The sequence below is a fragment of the Balaenoptera physalus genome (genome assembly GCF_965194825.1).
Source record: "Balaenoptera physalus genome assembly, chromosome: 12".
NCBI classification, from domain to species: domain Eukaryota; kingdom Metazoa; phylum Chordata; class Mammalia; order Artiodactyla; family Balaenopteridae; genus Balaenoptera; species Balaenoptera physalus.
The window spans coordinates 91,903,530-91,921,770 of record NC_138897.1 but is presented as its reverse complement, the minus strand read 5'-3'; the positions used below and the strand labels follow the sequence as shown (position 1 = coordinate 91,921,770).

General features: G+C 46.4%; 1 protein-coding gene across 2 annotated transcripts in view; it reads right to left on the bottom strand.

Moving 5' to 3' along the window:
* The window catches only part of TMEM132B (transmembrane protein 132B), a 416,404-nt gene that overhangs the window by 224,780 nt on the left and 173,383 nt on the right, over window positions 1-18,241 (bottom strand). For both annotated transcript variants that reach the window (XM_082418222.1, XM_082418221.1), the window contains one exon: window positions 8,600-9,491. In XM_082418222.1, coding sequence (XP_082274348.1) covers window positions 8,600-9,297 — 698 coding nt within the window. In that variant the 5' untranslated portion in view covers window positions 9,298-9,491. The remainder of the gene's footprint in view (window positions 1-8,599; window positions 9,492-18,241) is intronic.

Sequence of the window (18,241 nt, the reverse complement as noted above, 5' to 3'; positions counted from 1 at the left end):
CAGAGCATCTGTGTCTACACACAGTTTCCTCAAGGGAAATCTGAGTTTTCTTTGGGGGAAAAAATTAATAAAGCCTGGATTTTTGGTGCCACCTGAGGTACCTTACTCAAACAGCTTGCTATTAAGTATGAAAGTAAGCGTTGAGATTTTTTTTTTTTACTTTTTTTTAACTTTTATTTATTTATTTTTTTGGCTGCGCCGCACGGCGTGTGGAATCTTAGTTCCCCAACCAGGGATCGAACCCAGGGCCCCCAGCAGTGGAAGCGCGGAATCCTAACCACTGGACCACCAGGGAATTCCCGAGTTGAGGTTACTAACATCTGAAACGGGGGACCTTCAGATGGGTGAGGGCTTGAAGTGCAGGGGTCTGGTTGGAATCCTGGCTCTGTCACTTTCTGGCAAGTGCCCTAGTGCTTGTGAGCCTGTCTCTTCATCTGGAAGTAGAGGAAACAGGTAAGTTCCAGAGCTGTCACAAGGATGCACATAAGGTCTAATGGGGAGCCTGGCACGTGACTCATGCTCATTAAGTGCATGTGGCGGGAATCCCCATAGCGTGTGCGGGAGGAAGCTTTCAGATGCCACTTAGATGCTGCTGAGAGGAGCACCAAGCAGCACAGGCAAAATTGAAGCCAAGTACCTTCCTGCATTATCTCGTTTACTCTTCACGGCCATCCAAAAAGACAGATGCTATTACTAGTTTCCTTATATAGGAGAGGAAGGCAAGGCTCAGAGAGGTGAAGTAACCTGTACAAGGTCACACAGCCAGGAAGGGGGAGTTGAAATATGACAGCAAGCCTCAGTGATTCTAACCCTTTAAAAAACTTGCCTTCCAAGAGTGTCCTGGGCACACCACACTCTTTGATCATACTGCCCTACCGTTTTCCTTTAACTGATCAAAACCTGCCCACTCTCCAAGCCTCCTCCTCCAGGAAGCCTGCCCTGGTTAACCCCCTTGGACTGCACTGATCTCACTCCTCTGACCTCACTTCCTGTCCACACCACTTCCTCGGGGACTTATCCTGTACCTTTGCATTGCTAGTTAATGCTCCAGGTCAAGAAAGGCAGTCACCTCAAAGCCTTCTGGACCGCCTGAGTACATAGAGTACCTTCCTTCATTTCAGCAGAAAAAGTCTAGTGACTTCGGTGGTGACTAATTGCTATTGGCTCACTTCCTTATATACAAATAAGAAATGATCAGGAAGAGCCAAAATTCTCCTGTAATATTCACTCCTGGTTCAATTATTTAAAAATTATGGGCAAGAATGATCAACAGATGCTAAAATGCAAAAATATAACATGAAAGAGGATGTTGGTAGTCACAAAGTATCTTCCCAGATGTTATTACTAATTACAAAGGGGGGAAAGCATACTTGCAATGGAGAAACCGGAAAGATGCTACTTTAACAGGGTAACCTAAGTAAACATCACTGGTAATGAGGCATGCCAACATCACGTACCTCCCATATGACACTGAGACGGACGAGTACTTCATTGGGATCCCTGACAAATACATACACCCTCAATCTAATCATGAGAAAATACCAGAAAAACCCAAATTGAGGAACATTCTCAGTATTCTTCAAAAGTATGAAAGTCATGAAAGAGAAAAAGGAAAAAAAGACTGAAGACCAGAATTCATCAGACTAAGGAAATTCGACAACTCTATGCCATGTGGGATCCCGGAGCAGAAAAAGGATGTTACAGGAACACGTGGCACTTTTTAATAATGCCTGTAGACTAGTTAATAATATTAGGCCCATGTTAACTTCCTAGTTTTGATATTCATACTGTGGTTGCCTAAGATGTTCACATTAGGGGAAATCTGGATTTTTTTGCAACTTTTCTCTAAGTCTAAGATTATCCCAAGACAAAAAGTTTTAAAAAATTAAAATAAATGAAATGAAGTTTAAATATACTGCATTCTTTTTTTTTTTTTTTTTTAAATTTATTTATTTATTTATTTTTATGGCTGTGTTGGGTCTTCGTTTCTGTGCGAGGGCTTTCTCTAGTTGTGGCAAGCGGGGGCCACTCTTCATCGCGGTGCGCGGGCCTCTCACCATTGCGGCCTCTCTTGTTGCAGAGCACAGGCTCCAGACGCGCAGGCTCAGTACTTGTGGCTCACGGACCTAGCCGCTCCGCAGCATGTGGGATCTTCCCGGACCAGGGCTTGAACCCATGTCCCCTGCATTAGCAGGCAGATTCTCAACCACTGCGCCACCAGGGAAGCCCCAATATACTGCATTCTGTTTGTTTACTTCATGGCCCTTGGCATGGGTTTTAATGACGTATAAGTTTGTTTATTTGCTTGTTTACTGTCTTCCTCCTTGGAGAGTGTGAACTTGATGAGGGACGAGAGCGTGTGTGGTGTTTTCAAAAGAAAGAAGGAAAAAAGAAAAGCAAACCAAAGGTGGGCGACACCTAATAGGTGATCACAAAATATTTGTTCCATCAGTGACAGCTAGATTCGAGCCTGTGGGCTCACCCACTCCACAGTCAACTAGATTTTCTGCCTCCGACCCCTTCTGATCTCCCTTCTGCCGGTGCTGAAATGAAGGAAGATGGTGTACGTGCTCAGGGGATCTAGAAGGCTTTGGGGTGTCTGACATTCTCAACCTGGAGCATAACTAGCAATGCAAGGTACAGAGTAAGTCCCCAAGGAAGTGGCGTGGAACAGAAAGTGATGTCAGAGAAAGGACATCCGTGGGGGACACTGAGCTGACCAGGAAGTGATGCTTCCTGGTGCCTCCTTGATCCCTGAGGGGACCCAGAGGGGACCCTGGCTTGACCTGGGTCATAGCAACGGCAGTTGTTCGATCCTGGATACTTTACAGGAAGAGCTCCAGGATCTGAGGACCGTTCAGATGGAGGGGGATGTATAAGAAAATGGCAAAAGTCAGTCCGGTGATTAGATGTTTGGCCTGAGCAACCAGAAGGATTGGGTGACAACAGATGAAATGGGAGAATCTGGCTGGGCACAAAGCTGATGTTTCCTAAATAGCCACTTAGAGCATAAACTGCCCCCATTTAGAGATGGGAGAACTGTGGCACAGAGAGGTTAAGTAAGCTGCCTAAAGTCACCCAGCTGGTACGTGGTAGAGCCAGGATTTGAACCCAGGATGTCTGGCCGCAGGGTCTACAGTCTTAACCACTGGGCTCCACAGCCTAACAGGATAAGAGTTCAGCCCAGGAGGGTCTCTATGTGAGCTGAGAAAGAGCTATTTTCATAAATCAGGGATAAAGTTTCTCAGGATCACTCTCAGCCTTGGAGACGTTATAGATGGAGTAGGGAAATTTTCACAACATGTCAAACTCTCTTGGTTTGAAGGACTTACCCCGAATCCAGCCTAGCATTGCCCTGCCAGCAGCCCCCAACCCCTCCAAACCACACTTTTTAACCCTTTGCTAAAAGGCTTTTCAATATAGGGTCAGTTTTAGATACTAGCGTTTAACAGAATCTATTTGTGTTAGAGAGTAACCAATCCAACTTTTGTTCAAACTGGCCCCAATACAATATGCAGTCAAAAATAGCAATGTGACACATGAAAACTGCACACATCTGTCCCCTGTCCATACGTCTTCAGCTCTGAAATTAGATCTCAGCGAATCTTGCGCACGTTCACGCTTTGATCCGGGGCCTCGTCTGAGCCGGAATGAAATATGTCACATTTCATTCATAAAAGACATGATTAAAACAGACAATCCGTTATGTTAGGAAATAACACGTTCCCCTAGGCCCAAAGACAGTGTTTTATTTTGAGAGCCTGAATACACAAAAAGACAACAGCCAGACCATATATGACAATAAAAGTCTGACCCACAACCTTGCAGCAACCAAGGCAAAAAGCCAAACCACAGCCTCGGCAACAATCAGCCCAGAAAGGTCTGAAGTTGGTCCACGACTGCCTGCTGCCCTTTTTACAGCCTCTGCTTCCAATTCAAGGTCAACCAGAAAAAAGCCAAAGATGCTCCCCAGATCCATCACATAAGATACTCACTGCTAGGGAGCCCACCCGCAGCTTCCCCAGGGCAACAATCGGAGCAGACCTGAGTCTCCCTGTTTCCATGAAAAACTTCCCCCCTTCCCCGTCTGCCCTTGAGTCTCTGCCACACGCCAGTGACGGCGCCTGAGCCCCTTGCCATACAGCAAGCTCTGGATAAATAGGCTGTGTGTCCTCGCTTGGGGTGATCTTCGTTTATTGCCATAATTTCAGTGCACTCTTCTCTGGCCATGAAGTACAGCGTAAGAAGTAATAGTCATCTGTACTCAATGTCTGGTGATAACCTATAACAGAAAAGAATCTGGAAAAGAATATATACATATACATGCATGCATGTATGTGTAACTGAATCACTTTGCTGTACACCTGAAACTAACACAACACTGTGAATTAACTACACTCCAGTAAAAGAAATGAGAACTTTATCCTTGTGTAAGAATGCAATTGATAGTTACATACTGGTTTTTTAAATCAAATTTATTGTCATATCATTTACATGTGAGTAAAGTTTCTGTAAGCAAACAAACAAAAAGAAATAAAAGTCCTATCTAGGAAGGCATAAAGACAAGAAACTCTAGATGCTGACCCAGAAAGATTCGAGAGGTGAAGCTCAGTCCCCACCTACACAAGCAGAACAGCCCAAAAGAGTGTTTTTTAAAAGAGAGTTCTCAACTCCTGCGTGCAGACCCACACCCCAGTCCCACCGCTTCCCCACTGCACAGCTTCAGGCAGGTAACCCCTAACCTCTCTGAGTCTCAGTTTCCACATTCATAAAATGGGCATGAATACTTTGTACAGTGCCCATGATAATACAATGAGAGATACAACTTGAGCCTGGCACAGTATACATAATTATTAAAAAGCATGAATTAATAGTATCGATTGCATGTATCTGGAGAAAACCATAATTCAAAAAGATACATGCACCCCAATGTTCACTGCAGCACTATTTACAATAGCCAGGACATGGAAGACGAATGGATGAAGAAGATGTGGTACATCTATAAAATGGAATATTACTCAGTCATAAAAAAGAACGAAATAATGCCATTTGCAGCAACACGGATGGACCTAGAGATTATCATACTAAGTGAAGTCAGTCAGACAGAGAAAGACAAATATCATATCGCTTATATGTGGAACCTGAAAAAGTGGTACAAATGAACTTATTTACAAAACAGAGAGAGTCACAGATGTAGAAAACAAACTTATGGTTACCAGGGGGGAAAGGGGAGGTGATAAATTGGGAGATTGGGATTGACACATACACACTACTGTATATAAAATATTAATAGATAACTAATAAGGACCTACTGTATAGCACAGGGAACTCTTCTCAATACTCTGTAATGGCCTATATGGGAAAAGAATCTAAAAAAGAGTGGATATATGTATATGTATAACTGATTCACTTTGTTGTACAGCAGAAACTAACACAACATTGTAAATCAACTATACTCCAATAAAAAATTTTTTTAAATAGTATCAATTAACACAATAGTATGAATAACATCATCAATTATAATAAATAATAGTATCAATTAACACTTTCTGAACATCTACAGGGTGCCAGGCACCCTTCTAATTGCTTTACATGAAGCAACTAATTCACTAAATAATGCCGGTGATGATGGAGAGGATGTTTCATTTCCTGTGATGCACCCACTGACCACTTCTGTCTCCCTGACACACAGTGAATGAGTCGGTGATGCCTGCCTTCACAGATCAGAATCTAGCCCCTCTTCTAAGCGTTGCATCCCCCTTTTTTCAGCACTATATCAGGAGTTTTTAAATGCTCACAGGAGCCAGATAGGTGAGTGCAATGGGCCAGGTGTGGGACAATAGGGTGTAGTGGGGACTGGGGTGAACTAGGCAATGCATGAGCCATCTAAAGGGGAAAGCCACTCCCTAACTACAGCCAACTGTTGCCAAGTTACCAAATCTTCAACACTTTCCAAGTAAATGACACATGAGATCTCCCTACCGTTAGAGGTTGGCAACTCTTTTCAATATTTTAAGGGATGCCATATGAGCTTTAAAAAGAAAGAAAGAAAAAAAAAAAACAGCATACATCTGTGGCCTAGATTTGCTATGACCACCAGTTTGCAAACTCTAGGCTAGATGTTCTTCCTTTGGGACAGTCCCAAGGCCCCACCATTAACGGCCCTGTGGATACTACTCCCTGGAGACTGACAATTCACGATTTGACCTCTCAAGGGAACGTCAGTGTTATAATCCATTTCAGCTCTAAAATTAACTTCTGTGGGAAAGAAAAAACGTGAGGGGTTTCTCCTCGCCATGAAGATAACACTTCAGGAGCCTCTGCACTGTGGATGCTGGATCCTCTTCTGGTCTCAGCAGCCTCTCCCTCCCTAAATTGACCCTCAGCTCTGGCATGACTGAGCCACATGCAGCCTGGGGGTGCGGCAGTGGCCCCCTCCTGTCTTCAAAAGGCAGTGGGCCATGGGGGTGAAGGGCACAGGCTCTAGAGCCAGACCGCCGGGATTCACACTCACTGCTCCCTAGCTGTGTGACCTTGGGCAAGATACTTAACCTCTCTGTGCCTCGGGAAAATGGGGATGATAGCCGTACTTGCCTCCTTGAGTTGTTCGTTGTCAGAATTCAGTGAGTTAAGGCATGTAAACGACTTAGAACGTGGCCTGGACCATTCTAAGTCCTCAGTGAAAGTTACCTAGTACTGTTTATGACATTCCCCTGTCCTGAAATGCCTTTCCCAGCCAGGCTCCCAGACTTCCCCGACCACCAGGCCACCTGCTCTCCCTTTCCTCAAACTTCTCACCCAACAACATTCTCTCTACACCAGGGATGGCAAATAAGTTCAGTCTTAAGTGTCATACCCTCTACCTCACATGAATTGGTAGGGGCTGCCTGGAGTTCTGAGCTCAGTGCAGTAGATTAGTAATGTCTGCCACAGCAGAGGGAGTGCTGAGGTGCTGCAGTTGACTGGTCATGTCTGCCTTGGGAGAGGGAAGGGCAGGAAAGCAGAAACCATCCCTTTGCCATTCTTGGTCTATAGTGAGTGGCTTGCACTGCCTTGCATTGGAAGAATCTCTGCAGAGCCAGAACTGGGTTTTAGACCACCCCAGTCCCACCAGTGGGGTGACTAGCACAGGGCTGGGTCCACACCAGTTTCTGAATCAGTTTTACCACCAAGACTAACTCAAGGGGCTCCGAATAGGAAGCCCGCTTCCTGCGGGCTACTAAACCACCCTGGGATCTGCCAGAGCCTCGGGATCCTGTTGCCAGGCTCTGAACAAGCGCACCTCCAAACAGACGTGATCTGGTACCATCAGGGCCTCCGTCAGAATCAGAAGGACCATACTGGACTCACGATTAATTCTTATTTTTCCTCACCTGCACCCAGCAAAACAAAGCCCCACATGCACTGCAGTTTATATGTCTACCAGCTCGGCGTCTGAGGACCGGGAAACACCACAGCCTAACATTCAATGGAGACTCCTCATGTGCCAGGCACTATTCTAAGAACTTTATTAACTTGTGTAATCCTCACAACAACCCTGGCCGATAGATCCCATCATTATCCCCATCCTACCAAAGAGGAAGCTGAGGCCCAGAGAGGTTAGGTGACTTGCCCCAGGACACACAGCCGGTATTGTAGCAGAGCTACTGCTGCTTCCTACTGCTACCCAGGAACCTATGTGAGCAAAATCAGCTAAAGACAGGTTTGTCCCCCTAGCGCAGAGAAGTTCCTCACTTTCTGCAATCCTAAAACCAAGTCTTTGTCCTATAGATAGAGACAGCTGCTTTGCTGTGACAAAGGATTCTTTACTGATGAAAAGCTGCGAGGTGGGAAACACTGTCTCAGAAAGCTCCTTCATGGATTTAGAAATTGGAATTCATTTACAAGGTGTCCACTTCCGGGCATCATGGGATTCTGCCTGGCACATCAAGGGGGCAGTAAGAGGTTCAGACTATCACGTGAGAGCCTGAAGGGGACAAACTTGGACCTCACAGCCCGAATTGCTGCTCTCAAAGCAGAAGTTTTAATCCTGGCTTCACACCAGAATTATACTTAGGGGGTGCTTAGAAAATAGGGATGCCCAGGGCCCACCCCCAATACTCTGCTTTACGTCGTCCGGCCTGTTGTTTCGATGGGTCTTATTTTATGTCTGTAAGTTTCCTCACGATGCTGGATCCTCAGCAAAGCATCAACAACCACTTGATAGACTAACAACGCGTTGACGATCAAGAGCTGATTCCCGGGCTTCCCTGGTGGCGCAGGGGTTGAGAATCTGCCTGCCAATGCAGGGGACACGGGTTCGAGCCCTGGTCCGGGAAGATCCCACATGCCGCGGAGCAACTGGGCCCGTGAGCCACAACTACTGAGCCCGCGCGTCTGGAGCCTGTGCTCTGCAACAAGAGAGGCCGCGACAGTGAGAGGCCCGCGCACCGCGATGAAGAGTGGCCCCCGCTCGCCGCAACTAGAGAAAGCTCTCGCACAGAAACGAAGACCCAACACAGTCAAAATAAATGTATAAAAATAAATAAATTAATTAATTTTAAAAAAAGAAAAAAAAAGAGTTGATTTCCATCCCATCCAAGCCCGCAACGCCTCTTACCTAAGGGTGAAGCGGTCAGCCACAGAACCACTGGCCAGAGAGACCAGAAAGGTGGCGGTGTCCCCTTCCCGGACCAGGTTCAGAGGTACGGAGATGACGACGTTCTCATCCAGGCTCAGCAGGGACCACTTCAGATCGTCTTGGGTCGGGTAGACCACGACGCTCCCGATCCTCTCCCGGGCTGGAGGCGCTGGCGGGGGGCCGTCCTGGCCCGAGTGGATGTTGTTCTCCCACTTGCTGTCCTCCTCCAGGGGACACTGGCCGGCCGGGTCGGCCGGGTACAGCGTGAAGAAGAGCTCCATGGCCGTGCCGCCCAGCAGGGCCGGGATCTCCTCCTCGGGCTCCAGGTCCAGCCCAGAGCTGAACCACTCGGGCAGCACCTCCAGCTCGGCCACACACAGCCCAGGGGTCCCTTGCAGCCGACAGCTGGCCGCCACTTCCCTGGCCTCCGGGAAAGCAAACATCTTGACGCAGGGCAGCTGTTCCGCAGGGTCGCCGTCGGCCCAGCCCATCCCCGTGATGTAGAACAAGGTCTGCACTTTGGGTCTGTTGGAGTAGATGGAGCTGCCGAGGATGTGGGCTTTCAACTTCCAGTTGAAGGGAAACTGGCCCATGTTGCCAAAGGGTGCAGAGGTCAGCATGAGCTCCCGGGGGACCGTCTTCTCGACTGAAAATGGCCCATAGCTGGCATTGACCATCGGGGGGCTCCTGGCTCGGTAGATAAAGAACGACTCCGCCCGGGCCTGCAGACTGCAGTTCCGAGTGACGTCCTGGTTGGCCTCTTTCAGGAAGAAGGACTCCTCTGCGTTAGAGACGTGGAAGCTCGTGGGAAGGTAAGCAGGGAGCGAGGAAAACCTCTGCAGGCTGTCCACGATGGCGCGGCTCTCCGTCGCTGCACGAGAAACGAAAGCAGAGGGAGAATGAGAGCCGCGTCCGGAGAGGTGATGAAATTAACGCAGGGCCGCCTCCACCCGTCCACACAACACACGCCCACTGGCCACGCCCATCCGACGCCTGGCTCTCCTCGCGGTGAAAGTCCTGTCATTACATAAAGTGTGTTCCGAAATAACCAGGGCAAGGGTGGGAAGGAGCCCCGTGTACCACTGATCCAATCGTCCTGTGACTGAATTACCGCCCCCTGGAGGGAAAACGTCGCACCCTCTTGCTCTTGCAAAGCCCCGAACTCAGAGGATCGTGGTCATCTCTGTTGCAATCAACCCCCAGAGAGTAGGCTGCACGCCTACCAAGCCCACTCTACAACCAGGCACTGGACCATTGTATATGACGTGTTAATGCTTGATTACTCTGATATTTATGCTTCTTCCCATCCCTCCTAGATGTGGTGTCCACGTGGATGTTTAGACGCCGCCTAATTCTTTTTGAAATGAGGGTGAAGCGATGGCTCAGCGTTCCCACTTCTAGAAATCTCTCCTTCCGAAACACGAGTGAGAATTCATAAAGATCTGTTTATCTACAAGGATTCCCACCGCAGCATCCTTTTGAATTGCAGACAAACTTATTTTAGGTGCTGGAGCCAGAAGCCTGGATTTGAATCCTGGCTCTGCCACTTCCTAACTGAGCAACCTTGGGCAAGTTACTTAACTTCTCTGTGCCTCAAACGTCCTCATATAAAGTAGGATATAAATATAAATGATTGTAAGGATTAACGAGTTCATAAATATGAAGTGCTTAGAACAGTGCTGACACACATAAATGCTCAATCTTTACCTGTTATCATTATTATTATTTACTAGTTTAAACCATTCCAAAGGTTTATTAAGAGGAGACCAGATAAACTATACACTTTTACAGTGGGGTAACAGGCAGCTGTAAGAAAAATGAAGCAGAGCTATATCAGCATGTTTGAAAAAATGTCCACAATATGTCATTAAGCATAAAAAATTATAAACGTATCACATATGATCCTATTTGGGTAATTTTTTAAGATTCTATATGTACATATGTAAATGTACATATATTTATGTTTGGTATCTATAGAATCCAGAAAGGATTTTTGCCTTTTACCACTTATGTTTCTACCTTCTTAAAACTTGTTACGATAATCATGTATTACTTTGTTAATTAAAATACATATAAATATACATAAACATGTATATGTGGGCATATGTATATGTGTGTGTGTGTTTCTTTCAAGCGGGGAAACACAAAGAGCAATGAGCCAAGAAGCTTCTTCAAAGTGAAGACAGCCCACCAGGAACCAGGGTTGGCAAATCAGGCCAAGAACAGACAGGAATTCTTCCTTGCCCTGAAATAAACCTCTGCCCCTGGAGCCTGGCTTCCAACCAGAGCAAGAGGAAATAAACCAGGCGGCAGTGTTTACATTACAGCATCACCAGAGGATAAAAGGCAAATAAATACTCCATTGACTCTGACTCCTGGTAACATTTTTTCTGCAGCCATTACAAATTCTGTGAAATACAGTTTTCTGTTGACTTAAATAATTTTTGGCCTTTTCAGGGCTGTCCTTGGTGAGCTTTCCTTTCCTAGTGGATGGCAAAATTGTAATTAGGAGATTGTGACACAGATACAACCACAAAAGGGCTGACGCATCCTTTCTCCAAGAAGGTGTTCAGAAGGCAAGTTCTCTGTGAAATGCTGCACGATCTCACTTACATGCAGAATCTAAAATAGTCAAATTCGTAGAAGTAGAGAGTAGCATGGTGGCTGCCAGGGGCTGGGGGGAGCGGAAGGGGGAATGTGGGGCAAAGGGTACAAAGTTTCAGTTAAGCAAGATGACCACGTTCTGGAGAGCTAATGTACCGCAATGTGATATAGTTAACAACCCTGTATTGTACGTTGTAGTTTGCTAAGAGAATGGATTTTAAATTATATCTTCTCAACACGCACACATACACACACACACACACACACACACACACACAGTGATAGCTAGGTGGAGGTAATGAATATGTTAATTAGCTTGATTATGGTGATCATTTCACAATGTACACATATATCAAAACACCAAATTGTACACCTTAAACATATACACTTTTTACAGGTCAGTGATATCTCAGTAAAGCTGAGGGGAGAGGCACTTCCCTGGTGGTGCAGTGGTTAAGACTCCACGCTCCCAATGCAGGGGGCCGGGGTTCGACCCCTGGTCGGGGAACTAGATCCCACATGCGTGTTGCAACTAAGAGTTCACGTGCTGCAACTAAGGAGGCCACGTCCCGCAACTAAGGAGTCCGCATGCCGCAACTAAAGGAGCCCGCCTGCCGCAACTAAAGGAGACCGCCTGCCGCAACTAAGACCCAGTGCAACCAAATAAAATGTGTATAGGGTCAGGGGGGAAGAAAGAAAGAAAGTTCTCAAGTGTCATCAATATGGCCAGTCCTGGGTCAGATTAATTACTGGAGGAGAAGTGTTATTCATTATTCATTTCTCCAATTATCTATCTAAATATATTTACTACTCACTTACTATATTTCCAGCCCTGGTAGGGATATCACAGGGGCAAGACAGATGTGGTTTCCGCCCCACGGAGCGGGCAAACTTTGGAGAAAGGCACGGCTAACCTACACAAGGCAGTTACAAAAGTGAACGTTCAGACCCTTCAAAACGCCCATCCCAATAATTCTCCACCTAGGAATTCATGAGAAGGAAATAAGAGATCATCAGAAAGGAGATTAATGTGCAAGCGTCAACACGAGTATGATTTATAACAGCAACACACAGGAAGCAACCTAAAAACTCATCATGAGGGCAATGATTATATAAATGATTAAAATCTTACTCTGTGTGAGATATTAAGCGGTCATCAAAACCATGATTTCAACAAATATGTAGCGCCGTGAGAAAATGCTTATGACATCTTAAGTGAAAGAACAGACGCCAAATCTTGATTTAAGTTATGCCACATCTGTTTAAAATATATTTTCAATAGTAGATATTTTATGTATGTAATATATATACATACATAAATATGCATATGATAAATTCACTTTCATAATATAGACCTGGGTTTCCTCCAGATTGCATCCCCATAGATCGGGCAGGATTCGGATCAAAGACAGAGGAGGAAGAGAGATAACTTTGAAGAAGGAGCCTCATCCAAAGGAAAGTTTTAGCTGTTGCCGCCACCAAGGGGCAATTTGTATTTTGACAATGTCAAGCAATGCAGAAACACTATTCCAGATGAAATTTAAAGTATTTTTTGGTTGGTTTATTTCCCCTCTCCAAACCAAGAAGTGAAATTCTTGGTGAATTTACCCATAAATTAATTGGCAACGAGGGAAGTCTGTCTTCCACAGCCTGACAATATCCTTCAGCAGAGATGGGTGGGCACAGAGCCGACCAGATTTGGGAAGAAAGAGGTTCAAATTTTACCTTCTCATAAAATCTAGGCGAAGCCCAAGGCAAGGTTTAAATTCTGACTTATTTACAGATGTGGAAAAGGAAATTAAAATAAATGCAAAGTTTAATATGCTCTGTTTCCATTGTGGACTTGTTTTATTTTTCCATTATCATTTATATCGATATTTTATACCTCTCAAGAATTGATTTACAAGAAATTTAAAGCTGAGCCTTCTCTCTTCTTTATTATGGCCAAAGCTTGCATTTTATCTGAAATAACAGTGTGAAGTTTACAACCCTGTCCCACCATAACGCAAGCAAAATGCAATACAAATTTTGTCTGAAGGCTGATACGGAAAGCCATAAATATCAGCTGCCAGATCCTCATTTTGTCCTCAAACCAGATTGCCACAAAATATGACATCCAAATTTAGGAGCATTTTATGAAGCCGAGAGACTGTCCTTAGACAGACATCCGGGGTCTGAGACGCTAACACCCCTACCTTTAGTCCCCTAATGTCATATAGTGGCACCATTCTTCTTCCCATTGGCAGATAGACCGTGTGGCCGGAGTTCTGAATGTGCAATGAGGCCCTATTCAGTCTGCTGATTTCCTAGAGGGCTTTTCACCACCCGACTGAATGAGGTGGGTCCTGAGAGCAGAAAATGAGGAAGTTCTGGGCTTCACCGGTGGCGCAGTGGTTAAGAATCCGCCTGCCAATGCAGGGGACAGGGGTTCGAGCCCTGGTCCAGGAAGATCCCACATGCCGTGGAGCGACTAAGCCCACGAGCCACAACTACTGAGCCCACGCGCCACAACTACTGAAGCCCGCATGCCTAGAGCCCGTGCTCCGCAACAAGAGAAGCCACCGCAATGAGAAGCCCACACACCGCAACAAAGAGTAGCCCCTGCTCGCCACAGCTAGAGAAAGCCCACGCATAGCAACGAAGACCCAGCGCAGCCAAAAATAAATAAATAAATAGAAAATGAGGAAGTTTTAGTGAGGCCCAGCTGCAAAGGGCTTCTCATCACTGCCCCCCTTATAAGCCAAGAAGAAAATCAAGTGCAGGTTCACCAAGAGCACAAGGTGCTCCGGACGGATGCTCTGTGGTTCAAGGGCACTCTGACTGGCAGGTGGCTCCGAGGAAGCCCCCAAGAGGACTTCGGGGGGAAACTAACAACTTCCCGGAACGAAGCAGCTCCCAGGGCGCTGGGAGTCCCGGCAGGGACTCTGTGACCCAAAGTGCGTGGGTGGGCACCACTGCTGTGCTTGGCACGCGAAAAATACTCCTGGGCACGCGCCTTGGTCAGGAGTGGAGGGACCTGCAGCTCCAAGATAATGCAGCCCACAGACTCACAAACCTTTCCACTACCATCGCCAGCCCTACCTGGAAGCTGAGTACCAGTCTTGTGGCTCCTGGTCACCCACCTGCGGGTCAAGGCCTGTGACATGTCTGCAGCTGAGTCTCTTCTCATTCCCACAAGACAACACGGACGTGCACAGCCAGGAATAGAAGGCTCTCCTTCCAGTGGGCCAGATGGCCAGGTCCTTGAAAACCATCAGCTAGAGAGATTGCTCACTGATCTGTCAAAGGGTGGTCCTGAAGAATGGCTGGTAATTTACTGCCACCATCTGGGTACCCCCATGTCCATGGTCATGGTGGCCAGAAGCTACAAGGAGGCCCTTGGAAGCATTCATATCTATTCAGAATGGTGCAGTGGATGTTGTTTCTGGGGTGGAGGAATGAACCAGGAGTTCATTCATACGCGTGTTTTCCTGTCTATCTCCACCCTGTTTCTGTGTCTTCCTCTGTGAACTTTTGCACTTGCTGGGGAAGCTCATCACCCACCTGTGAGCAGAGCAGACTCCTTCCTACCAGGATTTCTCAGCTCAGGAAGGGTTTCTCCAGCCCTGTCCCTGCTCTTCTCTGCATCACAGGAAACTACATTTCCCAGGCTCCTTTGCTCCCTGGCTTCTGGATGCAATGGGATGCTCTGGTAGAAGATGGAGCATGGGAGGTATTTCTCCCCTTGTCCGCCAGCATTTCCTGGCAGAGACCGTGCCTCTTCTCTGATTCCAGCCCTCTTCACGCTCCCCACCATGGATACAGCTCTCCTAGTCAGTAGTTCCAATATCTACTGGATGGTTCCAGCTTCTGGGTTCTGATAATCCAATTTCCCCACTTTGTCCCTTCAGTCCAATTGGTAGCAGCTTCCGGCTGTTATTAATTTCTGGATTACTTTACCATTCCCAGAAGGTGTTTACCATGCCCGACTTGGTTTCGCAGATCTTCCATCACCCGAGTAACTAATTCCCTTGATTAAATTCCCTCTGTGGAAATAACTAGAGTGGTTTCTCTTTTCTTGGCTAAAGCCTGACAAATACATCCAGTCACTAATCACACCTTCCTATTACATTTCTTCAAGGCCACGGTCACCATATGAAATTAGCCTTCATGTTTTTACCTGTTTACTTATTTTCTATCTAGTCTCTCTATTAAAATTCAAGCTCATGAGAGCACAGACTTTGATATCTAGTTTATTGCTGAATCTCCAGTACCTAGCAGAAGAAACTAAACAAATATGTGCTGAGTGAATGTCCATCAACTAAGACTGCCATGGTTTAATGCTTGAGAGAATAAATCTCTCTGTGTTCCTTCTGAGCCTTTCTTTGGCTTTTCCCCAAGGTTGTTAATAGATTTCATTAGTATTAACAAATCATTGGTCCATCACATTATCACTCCATTCATGTCCTCTCAAATATCACATCGCTGTGGTCACTAAGCTGGTTGCTAGGTTTGCCAAGCAAAGCACTGCAATTCTCACATGGAAGGAAAAAATACCACTTAAAGAAGAAACAGCGCTTACAGAGCACTTGTGATGTGCCAACACACCTGGGCATATATAACTGCTACGTCCGTTGATTATCACAATAGTTGTGAGATGAATAGTTAGTCCCTTTTGGAAAATGGTGAAACTGAGGCACAGAGAAATTAAGCAGTTTGAACATGGTCGAAGTTAGGGTTCAAACCAGCTCTGTCCAATTCCAAAGGCTTTCCACTTCTCTGTACGGCCCTAGGGCCAGCTGGCCTGGTGGTTCTACAGTGAGGCCAAGGCTATATGGAGGTCAGCTGAAGGAGCTGGAACTCAATGCTCACTATTCCAGGTTCATGGACAAAATCGCTACACACCCAGTGAGGCTTTCATCACTCTACCGTCACAGGTGACTGTCTCCCATCCCAGGTACCAGCCTGGATTCCCAGGTAGAGCAGGAAAATAGATACAGTTGACCCAGTTGCTGGCAAAGCAGCCAGAGATCCATACCCTTAAGGTAGCAGTAAATGTGGACAAGCACAGCTACCTGTAAACCCCTGCACACGGCCTGGAGCCTCAGGAGGAGGAGCCAATGCAACAAGTCAAACCAAACGCTCTCAGGCTAAGCAGGAGAAGTGCAAGTGGTGAGTTATTCATGAACGACCAGCTGTGGTGGAATTTACTGTACATCCTCATCCAGTTTGCTCCCACCCCCACCTGTATCCCGTCACTGTACCCTGGGGACCAGATCCTTCCACGCCTCTGCATTTGAAACACAAGTCACTGATCACATAACCAAGAAAAGGCAGCAAATACTTAACTATTGAACTCAAAAGCCACCCATATAACAGTAAGATGGGAGAAGTCAGATGAGTTTCTGTCTTTCTCAACCAGATAAAATACACCATGGCTGAGAGAGAAGGAGAGACCATACAGACAGGAGGGCATGAAGCCACCAAGGCCAGCTGGTCATCAGGCAGGAGGGATGCTCGCCTTCGTCCCAAGATTCTTCTCAAATTTCAGAGTGGGGAGCCCTGTGTGGCCAAACATGGGTTGTTCACAAGGACAGGAAACAGATAAAGAGCAGACCAGAAGCAGGGGGAAAACAGGAAGCAGAAGAGAAGCAGACAGGAAGCAGACAGGAACAGACAGCAGGGAGCAGGTCCCTTCTCCCAGCTCCAGCCCTGCAACCTCCTACAGCATCCCCCACCCCCACCCCCGTTAGCAGAGACTAACAAGAAACAACTGGCTAAGAGAAACGTGGTTTTCAGATTCCAGCCCCCAGCCTTAAAGACCAGAGAACGGAAAGATGAGTTTGGAACTAAGAGACAGTAACTTAACAACTGAGATCCCATTTGTCAGAAGAGAAGATTGCAGCAGAGAGGCATTAAGTCTAGTAAATGATGGTTCCAGGTCAGGATTCCAAAAAACTGGCTCTATAGTGTACACCCCTAACCACCGCCCTATAGAGCTTCACACATCGAGCCCGCTGGGGAAAGGAAGAACTCTTATTCCTTGATCTCCAGGCTGTCCCATAATTCCTTCTTGGTCCAGAGGGAGACAGGGAGACTCTAGAGAAACACAAAATAAAACCCAGAAAGTGAGAGTTTTTAGAGAAGAAGCCAGGAATCCAGAATTGTGTGTCCCCATCAGAGGCTGCAGAATCGTAGCAGGAACCATGGAGAACTCCTAGGTACTATACTGTAGTTTGTAGAACTATCAGTGGAATGGAGAATATGGGAATAACATCCGGTCTGGAGGAAAAAGATAAAGACTTTGGTTTGGACACATTCGAGTTAAGGCGAAAGGGAGATGATGGGGAGACAGGTGAAAATATGAATGTGGGATTCAGGAGGAGGTGGACACCAACTTCATCTCCACACAAAGGTAAACTCCGTTTAGACACGGTGCCACATCCTAAGCTAGGGATTCTGAACTCTGGCTACGTAGCAAGTACACATGGTAAAGAACATTTGTATTATACCTGGTCCTGCCCGCCAGAATTCATTTAAACGGTCTCGGGGAGGGGCCCAATTGTTTCTGTGTTCTCTAGATGATTCAACTGAACAGCGGTGGAAAGAAACACCACTAAAAGTTCAAAGACACTATTGGGACACAGTAGGTGCTTTGTGTATACAGGTTTCCCCCGCTATCTGAAAGTAAATCATTCCTGTGAAGTCTTTCGTAAGCCGAAATGGCACAAAGCAAAGAAGCAATTACCTTAGAGCACATCCTGCTAACGGATGCACAAAATAAAGGGAGATAAAGCACAGGTGCTCACACAGTTCAAAGCTATGGCGACTTGATGCTGGGTGTATGTAGTTCCGGGGAAGGAGCTTGGTGGTGCCACTCCCACCCGTCGGGGTGCACGATACCTCTGTAAAGGCTCACTGCAAAACCAACGCTCAACACTCGTTTCACTTTTGGCCTTTTTTTGTAAAAGGGGAAATCCTCTTTAGATTTCCGTCAGGTTAGCGGAAAATGGTACTAATGTAATTCTTTCGTGAAAG